Source organism: Curcuma longa, chromosome 11 (assembly GCF_044706935.1).
Source record: "Curcuma longa cultivar G26 ecotype Majalengka, Jawa Barat chromosome 11, ITB_CL_G26_1.1, whole genome shotgun sequence".
NCBI classification, from domain to species: Eukaryota; Viridiplantae; Streptophyta; class Magnoliopsida; order Zingiberales; family Zingiberaceae; genus Curcuma; species Curcuma longa.
This window is the reverse complement of record NC_133871.1, coordinates 26,715,892-26,730,730: the sequence shown is the minus strand read 5'-3', so window position 1 is coordinate 26,730,730 and position 14,839 is coordinate 26,715,892. Positions and strand designations below refer to the sequence as shown.

At 42.6% G+C, this 14,839-nt stretch overlaps 3 protein-coding genes across 3 annotated transcripts; all 3 read right to left on the bottom strand.

The window, feature by feature from the left end:
- Positions 1–479: 479 nt before the first annotated feature.
- On the bottom strand, positions 480–2,449 carry LOC141840144 (UPF0481 protein At3g47200-like). Its single transcript, XM_074728045.1, has one exon. It carries the CDS (start codon positions 2,168–2,170, stop codon positions 671–673), a length of 1,500 nt encoding a protein of 499 aa, XP_074584146.1. The 5' UTR covers positions 2,171–2,449; the 3' UTR covers positions 480–670.
- Positions 2,450–5,955: 3,506 nt separating this feature from the next.
- LOC141839451 (UPF0481 protein At3g47200-like) lies at positions 5,956–7,709 on the bottom strand. Its single transcript, XM_074727196.1, has one exon. It carries the CDS (start codon positions 7,525–7,527, stop codon positions 6,103–6,105), a length of 1,425 nt encoding a protein of 474 aa, XP_074583297.1. The 5' UTR covers positions 7,528–7,709; the 3' UTR covers positions 5,956–6,102.
- Positions 7,710–10,666: 2,957 nt separating this feature from the next.
- LOC141839452 (UPF0481 protein At3g47200-like) lies at positions 10,667–12,292 on the bottom strand. Its single transcript, XM_074727197.1, has one exon. It carries the CDS (start codon positions 12,210–12,212, stop codon positions 10,791–10,793), a length of 1,422 nt encoding a protein of 473 aa, XP_074583298.1. The 5' UTR covers positions 12,213–12,292; the 3' UTR covers positions 10,667–10,790.
- Positions 12,293–14,839: the final 2,547 nt, after the last annotated feature.

The following is a 14,839-nucleotide window of genomic DNA, read 5'->3' as shown; positions in this document are numbered from 1 at the left end:
CGCGATCGGGACCCAACAAAGGCAGACTCGCGATTTCTAGGTTTCCTTATCGGGTTGGTTTAGGATCCAATAGATCAACAACCCATTAACCCTAAAACCTATTAACCAATAACCCTAAGAGTTTAATCTAAACACATTAAAGGTTCAACTTGGGTTGGGGGGCCATGCCCCCCCCCGGGCCCCTTAATACATCCGCCCCTGCTTGAATTCATTGTGTCAATCACCTTATAGATTCAAATCAAATGCTTGTAAAATACAAAATAGCTTTCATCACTTAAGAGAAATTTAACATCTTTTGGCATAATCTTACTCTTCTTTAGTAAAAAGTAGGATTCATCATCCCAACGGCTCCAACGGTCGGTCTCACGACTATATATTTGAGGAGATAAATCGAAAAAATTCGACTCTTATCCACTTCAACAATTCTGTTCCATCGTAATCAATTCAGTTATGTCCCAAGACGGCATAATCTTACACTGTGGTAGAAAGTAGGTTCATTTAATATGAACAAAAGAGAAACTAGTGCCCACATCTCTCTCAGCATTGCTAGGAGGCTTAGAAGAGCATCACACCTTACAATCTTCACCCTACGATAAAGATGGATCAAAATTCAAAAGTAATAGTAAAAATATGTCTCTCTCTCTTCGCCATTACATATCGGATTAGCGGATCAAGGATTGTGAATTGCGTGTGGTGTTGGAGAGGTTTTATCGGGGTTATGACGGTGGAAGTAGGCCAGCACCGCGAGCACCGTCCTGGTCGACGTGAGAACGAAGAGCAAAATCGCCGCCATCAACGCGATCGCCGCCCAAGGATTCCCGAAGTAATCGCGCCTCAAGATTGCCAGGAACTGATTCCACTTCCTGTTGTAGTGCCTGTTCGCCTCCTCGAAGACGGAGGCCAGATCCCCATCGCCGTCGTCGATCGTCACCCCGGAGCAGAGCTTGTTGAACAGCGCCGCCACGTCCTGGTTGTCCCCTAGCCCGTTGACGATGATCTCGCCCCTCTGCAGCAGCGTCACGTCCGCCGGCGTGTCGATGATGCAGTCCATCAGCGAGGCGTAGCTCGTCACGTGCCGGCTCACGCACTTGTACCCCTGCTCGAACGCGATCAGGTTCCGGAACAGCGTGTTGAAGTGGCCGTTGACGGCCAGCTGCGGGATCTCCATCTTGCCGTTGCGGAACGTGATGTCGAGCACGTTCCTGGTCGGCTTCCTCTGGAACTTGACGCCGGCCTCGCTCAGACGCGTCGCGCTGGGGATAGACTTCACCCGGGTCTTCTGCGACTTGTTAGCTCGTGAGAAACTCTTCGTCCTCGATTTTGCTTCGCCGGGGTCCTTCATCGGGTTGATGCAGGAGTGGAAGAGGTGGAGGAGATGGCAAAAGCCGCCTTTTACGGCGCCGTCGGGTGGCAACTCCAGCTCCCTGTCGGCGAACGCGGCGAAGAACTCTACGGCGCACTTGGCGAAATCGAGCTGGCGAGGGAAGGGGAAGGCGAAGTCGAAGAGGAGCTGGAGGAGGAAGAAGGGAAGCTGGTTCTCCAGCATCAGCATGTCGCCCGCCACCATGGGGAGAATCCACGACGAGCTCGCGATGGGGTTCTGCACGGCCTCAAGGCCGCCGGCGCCGAACTTCCAGAGGAGGACGGTCTCGACGACGAAGCAACCGTCGAGGAGCATCATCTGGACGAAGTCGTTGCTGGCGATGGAGGCGAGGTCGTCGGCGTAGGCAGCGCGGGCGCGGCGCTCGGAGACCTTGATGAGGCGAAGGTAGTCGACGAGCGCGTAGCCGGTGCTGCGGCCGAGGAACTTCTTGAGGCTGTGCCACTTGAGACGGTTCATGGGGAGGAGGCGGTCGACGTCGCGGTGGTAGGGGCCGAGGGAGACGACCTTGGGGTCGTAGAGCTTGGCGTCGTCGTCGCGGATGTGGTGGGGGACCCGGAAGATGGAGGCGGGGTCCGTGCGCCATGGCTCCCAGTTGGTCTCAGCGAGCTTCTGCTCGAGGGAGACGAGCCATGCTTCGTCCAAAGGGAGCCCAACGCTCTCCAACACAGTGATCATTGCAGAGTTCATTCCGACCTCGATCTGCAAAGCTCCAAGATTAATTTCAACGGAGCTCTTTCCGACCTCCATCTGCAAAGCTTCTCCCTGATTAATTCCAACAGAGCCCATTCCGACCTCGATCTGCAAAGCTTCTCCGAAATTAATTTCAACTAGACTTAGAGGATGATTTCTCAATCATGGTCTTCCCCAAATTCCGCGACCCCTCTGCTTCCTTTCCAGGACAATAGATCCGGCTAAGATCTAATGAACATGTCCCTATAAATAAAATTAAGATAAAAGGTTGGTTAACACTGCTCTTCTTCGTCTGAGAGGTTACGTCGACCACGTCAGTCGAGCATCATCATATATCATGAAGTTATTGGGAAGAAGATTCAAGGAAAATGAACGTTGAGACGAAGAACAGGCGGGGTAGTTAAGATTTAAGAAGAAGAAGAACAAGAGGAAGTCTGAATACTTGATAGACTTGATGATGCAGTAATATAGTTTTTAACAAAGATCTGAGTTGACTGTCCAGTCAACTTATGTAATAATATAATATAAAAGCTGAATAGAATATTTCTATAAGTTTTTGTTTAGAAAATTTGAGATATGAAAAATTGAATCATTTAAAATACATATATAATTATTATGCCTCAATGATTGATTGATGATTTTAAAACTTCTACGAGAGCAATAGATATTTTATTACAATTAATTGATTATTTTATTGCAATGATTGACATTGTCATTAAGGTCGACTATAAAAATAAAATGAAGATTATTTGAGAACCTATAAACAGTTTCGGTGTAATGGAAAGACTATTATCCAACGCTCATAGTTTGTCACTTTGTCTTTTGTCTTAGCTACTTTTTGATCCACTTGTTTTATTTATAGTTTTATTATTTTGTGTGTGTCTCAAAAGTCATTGTAAGAAGGGATTATAAAAAGTTTCTGTGCTGAAAAGGAGATGGAAAAATATAATAATTATAAAAAAAATGATTCCTTGAATAGTCAAAGGCAAAGCTGTTTTTTAATTAGTGGATTCGAAAATTTAAATATATGAATTAATAATAATAATAAAATAAATAAGCAATGATCTATTCATCTTGAATAATTAAGTTCCTTTGCGACAAAATAATAATTATTTTAAAAGTTATTTTGATAGTGAAATTTTAAAAAAAATGAAAAACCGTGTTTAAATTTAATAAAATAAAATTGATTCAAAATAAAATAAAAAATAATACTCTGTTATCAATTAAATAAAAATTTAAATAATCTTAAATTTTTAAATAAATTTTTTTTTACCTTAATGTGCAGATATAAATGAATTTTAATTTAATATATTAAAAATCTCACAATTCAATCTGAATCAAAAAAATTATGATCTTACAAAGTTCATATTTCATTTCAGTATAAGATAAAATTCACCATCCTAACGATCTTATACAATCGGCCCATTGACTATCTATAAAGAGATAAATCAAAAAATTATAGTTGACCACGATAAAAAAAAAAGTATTATTTCAACTTCGTTTATAAAATTCATATATCATATATCAACCTGACATATCCATTTAATATCATGCAGAAGTACCTCCTAGCCTGTGCCTATGGTTCTGTATAAAAATTATCATAATAAAATCTAAAAATCGATTATCTCATCCCCTCAGTGGATCACTGGCACGAAATCCTTCCTGATTTACATCTCTTCCAAATTTTAGAACAGTAGTGAAAGGGTTATGAGGATATCATCTTTTGTCATAGGAATATAACGTCGAAGCCACGTGACCTGTACCTAATTGCTTGAACAAAAATATTATTTATCATTAAGTTTGTGGTCCATTGTTTTTTATTTTTTATTTTTTTGGAAAGGCTAATTCCAATAGACTTATTTTGGATTTATTGGAATCTATCATATTTATATTTTGGGGTTGAAACTTGAAGCTTCTTCATCCTCAATAGCACCTCTATCGGGATTCAAACTTGAAGCATCTTTATCCTTGAGCAGCAGGAAGCATCTTTATCCTTGAGCGCCAGGTGTCCATTTAAGATAACATCTAGGAGACAGGACCTGTCTCCTTGTAACCACTTTCTATTTTAGTCATGCGGTCTACCCTTACCTTTTTTACTGCGAGGAGGAGCATGTGAGGATCTAGGACACCAGTTCTGACAACTTAGTAACCGTCCTTGTCTTTCCAATTTGGATTGCACGTGTTGTTGTCGTTTAGCACCGGGGACGGTGAGAAGAGGTCGTGTTCCTGAACTAATTGGGGGTCGGTTAGGTAACTGGCCCTTATAAGGATGGAGTGGCTGAGCTAATTAAAGGAGTAACTGGTTATGGTGGAGCGAACCAGTTTGAGTTGAGGCTGATCCCTTAAGGCTGTTGAGTCGACAGTAGAGCTAAACCCTTAGACACTGAGCATGCTGAGCCAAGATGACTCTAAATCCATGAATGCCAAGGATAAAAGGTTAGTATAACATCGTGCCCTGGAACAACGGGATCGTTAAGCAGCAGAAGCTGAGCCCTGATCATAGAGGCTGCTGAATCATACAGGGAGCTAGGCCCTGAATATAGAGGCTGCTAAACCATACAGGGAGCTGAGCCCCTGAATATAGAGACTACTGAATCATACAGGGAGCTGAGCCCTGGATATGGAGACTGTTGAACCATGCAAGGAGCTGAGCCCTGGATATGGAGACTATGGAACCATTCAGGGAGCCAAGCCCTGGAGGGCAGGTCAATTGGATCTGACTAAACCCTTGTGAGACAGGACCTGCAAACCAAGTTAAGCGAGAAAAAGGCTGGAATTGACCCGATGCCTCGGTCAACGAAGACTAGGCTTATAATCTTGCGTCGCCACGTCGTATCTATCGTTGACCTAGCCGAGACTTTTATTGACACGTAGGACCGCGGGATGTTCACCGGATCAATAATATAAAAGCTGAATAGAATATTTCTATTAGTCTTTGTTTATAAAATTTGAGATGAAAAATTAAATCGTTTAAAATATATATATAATTATTATGCCTCAATGATTGATTCATGATTTTAAAAATTCTACGAGAGCAATAGATGTTTTATTACAATTGAATGATTATTTTATTGCAATGATTGACATTGTCGTTAAGGCCGACTATAAAAATAAAATGAAGATTATTTGAGAACCTATGAACAGTTATGGTGTAATGGAAAGACTATTATCCAACGTAACGCTCATAGTTTGTCTTTTGTCTTAGCTACTTTTTGATCCACTTGTTTTATTTATAGTTTTATTTTTTTGTGCGTCTCTTAAAAGAAAGGGATTATAAAAAGTTCCTTCACTTTCCATTGGCGTTGGAGATGGAGAAATATAATAATTTTTAAGAAATGATTGCTTAAATAGTTAAAGGCAAAGCTGTTTTTTTAGTTAATGGATTCGAAAATTTAAATATCTAAATAAATAATAATAAATAAATAAATGAGTAAAACTGTCCGATTATCTCATCCTCTCAGTGGATCACTGGGATTTAGACTTTGCTCGATTTCATCAAAATTCGAATCATTATCCTCTCTCCTCTTCTGTATATCTATTTCATCATAACCATTAACCAATTCAATTATACTTTGAAAATTACATATCTTTCAAATCTTAAAACAGTACTGAAGGAGTCATGAGGATATTATCTTTTGTCACAAGAATAAAACGTGGAAGCCACGTGACATGTATCTAATTGCTTGAACAAAAGTATTATTTATCATTAAGTTTGTGGCCCATTGTTTTCTTTTTTTTTTTTTTTTTTTTTTTGGGGAAAGGCTAATTCCAATAGCCTTATTTTGGGTTTATTGGAATCGATCAGATTTATATTTTGGGTTGAAACTTGAAGCTTCTTCATCCTCAATAGCACCTCTATCGGGGGGTTGAAACTTGAAGCATCTACATCCTTGAGCACCAGGAAGAGTCTCCAAACTTAATTTTACAAACTTATGGCTATTCGGACAATCTTGTTCTTGTAAAATGAAAAGAAAAGAAAATTCGAAGTTTAATTGGAGATGAATTCAAGTCTGGTTGATAGCTAAATTCTACGACAGCTGATAGTAACTGAGGACGGAGAAGACCGTCTGCACTATTGTAAGAACGAAGAGCAAAATCCCGGCGACGACCGAGATCACCGCCCACGGGTTGCCGAAGTAGGCGTGGTTCAGCGTCGCCCTCCACTTGTTGTACTTCTTCTCGCAGTGCTTAGGCACGTCCTCGAACACGCCCCGGAGGTGCCCTTTCGTCGGCTGCACCACCACTTTGTGGCACAGCCTGTTGAACAGATCGGCCACGTCCTTGTTGCTCCCCATGGCGCTCACCAGGATGTCCGCCTCCCGCAGCAGCGCTACGTCCTCCCGCGTGTCGATCAGGCAGTCCATCAGGTAGGCGAAGTCGGTGACGTGGGTGCCGCGCTCCGGGTACAACTGCTCGAACGCGATCAGGTTCCGCAGGATGGTGTTCGACACGTTGTAGGCTCGAATCCGGGGGATCTCCAGCCGCCCGTTGGAGAAGGTGACGTCGAGGAAGCTGTCGGTGTCCATCTTCCTGACGATCTGCACGCCGGCGTTCTTCAGCTCGCGGGCACAGGGGACCGTCGCCGGGGTAAGCGGCGTGAAGATGGTCTCGCTGTCGACCCTCTTCTCCGACTTGCGCCCGAAAGACGACGCCAGCAGAGAGTAGCTTGCCGAGATGCTGCGGAAGCCTTGAGCTGCTCCCCTAATTACTTTATCCCCGCCGTGAGAGCTTTTGTCTTCGTTAATGGCGTCAGGGGCTTTCTGTATGCAGGAGTGCAAGAGATGAAGGGTGTGATGCGATCTGAATGCTTCCGGCAGTTCCAAGTCCAACGGCAGCTTTTTAGTTCTTCCCGGGAGGAAGTCGCCGCCGAAGAAATTGAGCGCGAGCGGCCTCAGGGAGTTCGCCGCCATCGCAGGCGCAACGAAACTGAGAAAATCCCTGAGCAGAAACAGGGGAAGCTGGTTCTCCAGCAGCAGCATGTCGAGCCTCAGGTAGTACTCCGCCCAAGCCGAGCTAAAGACCGGGTCGTGTTCATCGCCCTCCTCCATCTCTTCTGGTTCCTTTCCCTCCAGCTGCCTCTCCGTGAGACCGAGGAACAACTCCACCACGAAGCAGCCGTCGTACAGCATCATGTCGACGAACTCCTCGGAGCCCATGTCGATTGTCTCCGAGTATGCGCTGCGCGCCTGGCGCTCCATCGTCCTGACGTAGCTCCGGCACTCCTCCAAGGTCTTCTTCGGCGTCGTCCGGGCCACGAACCTCCGGAGGTACTGCGGCTTGAGCTTGTCCATAGCGCGCAGGTGGGGCTTGCCGCGGTGGTAAGGGCCGAACGAGATGATGTTCGGCTCGTAGGCCTCGGGGTCGGCCCGGCGGATGATCTCCGGCACTCGGAAGATGGTCGGCTTCTCCGTCCGCCACGACTTCACCTCTTGCCCCTTCATGTCCTTCTCCATCACCGGCTCCGATCGTCGGCGCCTGTTTCTATAATCAAGCAAGCAAGCCTGCGATGATTCTCAGAAAACATGAATTCCAAATGAATTCTCGCCAGAATAATAATATACGACAACAATGATTAACAGACAACCCAAATTCTATCAGAGGATTAAGAACAGTATCAGTCGGCCACGTGGGGAAAGCCAATCCTCTTCGTTTATCGCCTACGGACTCGAGGATTTATAGTTTTTTCAAAAGACCAAAAAAAAAAAAAGTTGTAAAATTTTTCATCCATGATCGAGTAAAACAAATTACTTGGAGTCAGCCGTCTGTTGATTGGTCGTATAAAAATGATTATCAGAAACGGAAGCAAATTACTTTGCCGTTGGATATTTGTTTCCTTTTTTATTGGCTCAGATCAGTATTCAAATGCGAGACTGTGACATAAAGGTTGTGGCAGTGGATGGGCTGGTGGATGCCAGCTCATGACACCAACACTGAAAATGGCAGACCGGACCGCCTTTATTGGTTGGATCTACGGTACGGATGAATGTTAGCGAATTTTTCGAGTGACTCGAAAAATATTTAATTTATATTTACAATTATGAAATTCGAATTGAATTTAAATATATTCGATAATTTTTTTCGAATAATTCAATTCGAATCCGATTTTGCATTATAATTCGATTTAGTTCGAATAAGTTTGAACCATTCAAATCAAACTCGAATTTAATTTTATTTTCAAACCGAATTCTAGTCACAATTTTTTATAATTATAATATCATATATTTTTTAAATTTAAATTTAAATATTAAGATTTTCATATTATTTAACTCGATCCATCCTAATTGAATTGCGCACAGTAAACTCGGATACTATATAAATATGGCTTCTGTTTTTTTACGGGGAGCCCTTAATGAACATATTTTATAAATGTATAAGTTTAAGAGTAAATTAATTATTTTTTTAAATATACATTGGCAATAATAGATAAGTCATATAATAGATTTAATTCGCTTAAAATTATTATACAACTATTTTGAATAACCTTTTCACTGTAAAAACATAATAATTTTAGTTAAAATTAGTTTATCGTTTTAAAATATATTTATCTGTTTAAATATAAGTTTAGTTTTAAAAATATGGAATATTGATTAAGTTATTAAATAGTCATTTTTAAATTATTTAGATCCTTCTAAATTGCTATAGTTATAGTTATTAAATACTAATTTTTAAACATAAGCTTGAGCTATCATTTAAAAATTTTAATGTATTAAATTGATGGGAAAAAAAATCTTTGTAAACATTTTTAATGTGTAGGGCGGCGAAATATATTTGCAAATAAAACAAACAGTAAAGAACAAAAAGAAGTTGTTCCAAAAAGAAAGAAAGGAAAGCTCACCTACAAGATTAAAGGTTGGAGGGGTGGACCACAAGCATGGAGTATCTATGTAATAATGTTGTAGATATAAATATTCATATTATACCCAATTTATAATATAAAACATTCATTTTATTTAAAAATTATAATTAGTGATGATACCCGAGCTATTTCCCAAATAATCGGTATCGTCTTTCGATTGTCCAAGTTCAATGCTCGAATATTGACATCCTCGAACATCCTTGGTCAATACTCAAACACATGGTAGGCCCGAACACAAGAATCATTTTCAAAGGGGAACTCCCGAACACTAGGGATTAGCATCCTTGAGCATTGATAAGTTTCTTCGTAGGGGCATTCCTGAGCATTACAGGTTGGCATCCTTAAGCATCTCCTAGGGTATGCAGATTTACACGTCCGAACATTAAGGAGCATGCCTTCGGACATGCCCCAACAATAAAGATATTTTTACTAGATTGGCATGCCCAAGCATTAATGGTGGCAGACCCAAGTTTGAAAGGTATTTCTTCATATTGTCATGTATGAGCACCTTCACTCAGACAAGGAAGACAGAACTTTGGACCAACTATTTGAGTTACTTATGTGGAGATGTCTGTAATTGAAGTCGCATTTGATTCCCTAATTGCACAACCAACGAATAGATGATGGACACGTGACAACTTATAAGGAAATTCTTATAACTATGGTTAGATTTGATTTCCTAATCGTCAATCATGTATGCTATTGTTCACTTTCGATCTAGCCCTCATGATTTTATTTTTGGGCTTAATTCAAAAGGTCTTATACTAATAAAAATATCTTTTATCTTATAAACTGATAATTTTTTCTATATATTTTCAATGTAAAACTTTAATTGTATGTCAACAGCATTTCTATAAGATTTGTATCCTCTCTTACTTGTCACTAACTTAGCGTTGATTAATCGCACTACTAGAGCTGACCAATTCTCACCAACTTTGTCGTACAGCCCATTTGATTTCAAACATTGCGATCATGAACTTCGAGAAAGGAGAAGTTTGAGCAACCGAAAAGGACAACCTCAATTAGATTATATAAAAATATTGAGATTTTAATTAATATAATTATTAATTTCAAACACGTTTTATTCAAGGCTGCGTAGGTTCCAGCCGGCAAAAATAGAAAATTGGATCCGTTAATTCCGTAATGTATCCGGTCCATACACATCCAATTTTGTTGACATTGGTATCTGTCTAGATACATATTGGTTTTTATAATTCAGATGGTGGTGGAGATAAAGAGAATCTGTCAGATTTCTATTTTGGGTTGAAACTTGAAGGATCTCCCTTCTCCAGAGAACCAGGAAGAATCTTAGTATCTATCGGTCAGTGTTGCGGCTGAATTTGAATATCTTCTGCCGTGTCTACTTCTCCATCTAGCAAACATGAGTTCAGATGGTGTCGGCCTATTTCTACATGATCCCTCACATGCTTAAGTGAGAAAAATGTTTGTTATGGAATGAAAGATTATTAGATAAAATTATACTTTGTCCTCTTTGAGGATTAGCAATTTCATTTCATCTTTCCTCTATCTGGTAAGATATAGACCGATCCTTCATAATGGTGGTCCTTGTCCTCATATGCTTCATCTCCCCATCTGGCACTCATCGGTGGAAACTCTCGAGCACCTCCACAGGCACACTGCCCCTGCCACGAGGCGCTCGAGCATCACACACCCTTAGATTTCTATTTTGGGGTTGAAACTTGAAGCATCTACATCCTTGAGCATCAGGAAGAATCTAATCTCCAAACTTAATTTTACAAACTTATTACTATTCGGACAATCTTGTTCTTGTAAAATGAAAAGAAAAGAAAATTCGAAGTTTAATTGGAGATGAATTCAAGTCTGGTCGATAGCCAAATTTTACGGCGGCTGATAGTAACAGAGGACGGAGAAGACCGTCTGCACTATTGTAAGAACGAAGAGCAAAATCGCGGCGACGACCGAGATCGCCGCCCACGGGTTGCCGAAGTAGGCGTGGTTCAGCGTCGCCCTCCACTTGTTGTACTTCTTCTCGCAGTGTTTGGGCACGTCCTCGAACACGCCCCGGAGGTGCCCTTTCGTCGGCTGCACCACCACCTTGTGGCACATCCTGTTGAACAGATCGGCCACCTCCTTGTTGCTCCCCATGGCGCTCACCAGGATGTCAGCCTCCCGCAGCAGCGCTACGTCATCCCGCGTGTCGATCAGGCAGCCCATCAGGTAGGCGAAGTCGGTGACGTGGGTGCCGCGCTCCGGGTACAGCTGCTCGAACGCGATCAGGTTCCGCAGGATGGTGTTCGACACGTTGTAGGCTCGGATCCGGGGGATCTCCAGCCGCCCGTTGGCGAAGGTGACGTCGAGGAAGCTGTCGGTGTCCATCTTCCTGACGATCTGCACACCGGCGTTCTTCAGCTCGCGAGCACAGGGGACCGTCGCCGGGGTAAGCGGCGTGAAGACGTACTCGTCGGCGGCCTTCTTCTCCGACTTGCGGCCGAAAGACGTCGCCATCACAGAGTACCGCACCGGGCTTCTGCGGAAGCCTTCAGCTCCTTCCCTAATTACTTTATCCCTGCCGTGAGAGCTTTTGTCTTCGTTAATGGCGTCAGGGGCTTGCTGTATGCAGGCGTGCAAGAGATGAAGGATGTGATGATATCTCCTGAGCGTCTCCGACACTTCCAATTTCTCCGGCAGCTTCTTAGTTCTTCCCGGGAGGAAGTCGCCGCCGAAGAAATTGAGTGCCAGTGGTCTCAGGGAGCTCGCCGCTTTCTCAGGGTCAACAAAACTGAGAAAATCCCTGAGCAGAAACAGGGGAAGCTGGTTCTCCAGCAGCAGCATGTCGAGCCTCAGGTAGTACTCCGCCCAAGCCGAGCTAAAGATCGGGTCGTGTTCTTCGCCGTCGTCCATCTCCTGTCCCCTTCCCTCCTGCCTCTCGGTGAGACTGAGGAACAACTCCACCACGAAGCAGCTGTCGTGCAGCATCATGTCCACGAACTCGTCAGAGCCCATGGCTAGGGTCTCCGAGTATGCACTGCGCGCCCGGCGCTCCACCGTCCTGACGTGACTCCGGCACTCCTCCAAGGTTTTCCTCGGCGTCGTCCGGTCCACGAACCTCCGGAGGTACTGCGGCTTGAGCTTGTCCATAGCGCGCAGGTGGGGCTTGCCGCGGTGGTAAGGGCCGAACGAGATGATGTTCGGCTCGTAGGCCTCGCGGTCGGCCCGGCGGATGACCTCCGGCACTCGGAAGATGGTCGGCTTCTCCGTCCGCCATGGCTTCAGCTCTTGCCCCTTCATGTCCTTCGCCATCACCGGCTCTGATCGTCGGCGCCTGATATAATCGATCAAGCAAGCCAGCGATGGATATCAGAAAACGTGAATTCCCAAAATTCTCGCCAGAATAATAATTACAGCAACAATGATTAAAAGACGACTACCACTCGATCAGAGGATAAGGAGCAGTATGAATCGGGCACGTGGAGAAGCCAATGCTCTTTCTTTGTCGCCTACGGACAAGATCATAAAAAAACCGACTCGTAAAATTTTTCATCCATGTAAAGTAAAAAAGTCCTCGGCTATTTACCAAACGACGTACTTGTATTTGAGAAATTTCTAAATATTTTGAAAAGAGGATGCACTTATTTATAATGACCTTTCTATTTTATTTTTCTTATTGTTTCGGTTGAGATTGTCTTTCCGACATGTCACTAATAACCTAGCCAGCGAGCTGATCGGGCGAGAAGAAGAGAGGAAGATCGATGGGTCCCTCGAGCTTGACGAGCTCTATAGCTCGGCAAGAACATAAAAGATGAGGAAGAAGGTCACTAGTGCCCTGGCTCAATTATTTCAACATTTAAGTCAGTCTTAATCTAATGAAGGAGGAAGGAGCAAAGTAGTAAAAATGAGTTGAAAAGGTGATGACTATTTATACCTGTATTTACGAAGAGTAGGAATTAAATAGAAAATTAATGGTGAGAGAATAAAGATAAACTATCGTGTCTTAATTAATTAGAATATCCTTGAGTGAAAATTTTGTTAGAGGAAATGTCTCATCTAAATAAGGAAAGTGTCTCATCTTCGTTGTAATAGTAAAAAGTCATGTCATTTACTATTATGCCGCATTAATAAAGAGATAGGTTAACCATCATATCGCATGCTCGCCTACATCCTTCTAGTGGCAGCCTAGTTGAAGCGGAGTCGATTGAGTGTAGAACAGGACACAGAATGAAGTTGATCGACAGAGAGAGCTCGAGTCGAATTAGGTTGAGACCGAGGTGGAATGCGATCAAGAGGAGTCTTGGAGTTGGCTATAGAACCGAACTCCAACCTTGGGAGAGTGATTCGTTGTTTGATCTCGCATCGAGCCTAATATTCGTCAAGTCGGGCGTTTGACCCCGCTACTCTATATGGAGCAGTCTGTTGTTGTGTCCAGATCTATGCCAGGAACCAAGTCAGGTAATAGGCTTCGACTTAATCCTGATGTCGAGTCAGGGCGAATGAGTGGGGTGCGGGACCAAATCAATCACCTATATCATTATCCTTAGTTTGGACCGGATCTTTGACTTTCTGAGCCAAGTCGGATGGGCCCATAACACTCGTCAATATTAATTTTTCACACCTTAACTTTTAAAATATACCATATTTAAAAAATTAAATATAAAATTTATTTATTTGATTTAGATACATATGATCTTAACATTTCTCTTCCTCTGTATGAAAATCTCTATCTCTTTCTCTTCTCTCACTTGTTCATGTATACCATTTAAATTTATTTATTTTTAATTTAACTATTAAAATCAGAATCAAGATTTAATATCAAATCCACTTTCTCAAAACTATATTTTTGAATATGATTGCAAATTTACAGAAATTAAAATAGTCTATGAATTTTGATTAAAACTTACTGATCGACCTAGATAACTTCAATTGCATCCATTCTAAGTCATGTGAATTTCTAAAGTGTTGGGTTGCAATGGTACAAACATAGTCTCACATCTAAAGTACATGGAAAAGATCATGCAGTTAAAAGGATGGAAAGTATCTTCATTGGTATGAGGCCTTTTGGGGAGAGCCTAAGAACAAAGCTATGAGGGTTTAGGCTCAAAGTGGACAATATCATACCATTGTGGAGATATTTTGATTCCATCGGTACTAACAAGTGGTATCAGAGCGAGACCGCTATTCACCGGACTAACCGCCGGATAAGTCATGATCCAGAGCGAGACCGCTATTCACCGGACTAATCGCCGGATTAGCCATGATCCAGATCTAACCATGTGGTTTGAACCTTAAACAAAGGAAGTGGGTGCTCCCGTGTCTGAATCAAGAGAATCAGACACCAGGTGAGAAGTCCTAGTAGGTCGGGTGGACCAAGGAGCAAAAAGTCCTAGTTGCGACTAGGTGAAAAGTCCTAGTAGGTCGGATGGACCGAGGGGCAAAAAGTCCTAGTTGCGGCTATGTGGGAAGTCCTAGTAGGTCGAGTGGATCGAGGGGCAAAAAGTCCTGGTGGATCGAGGATTCAGACATAAAAAATGACGTTGAGGGGGGATTTGACGTTGAGGGGGATTTGTGGTCATTTATTTGAGGGAGGGATTGTTGGGTTGCAAGAGTACAAATATAGTCTAACATCTAAATTAATGGAAAAGATCATGGGATTAAAAGGATGGAAAGTATCTCCATTGGTATGAGGCCTTTTGGAGAGAGCCCAAGAACAAAGCCATGAGGGTTTAAGCCCAAAGTGGACAATATCGTACCATTGTGGAGATATTTGATTCCATCGGTATTAACACAAAACATTAGGTAGTCTAAATGTGTCCTTCTGTACTATTTTTGAACATTTCTATAGTGTCAAGAAGAAAAAAGTTTTCAGCTATAACGTTTGAAAAAGTTAGTGTAATACTAAAGTACCTTTAGGAAGTCCAAAATAAATAATGGAA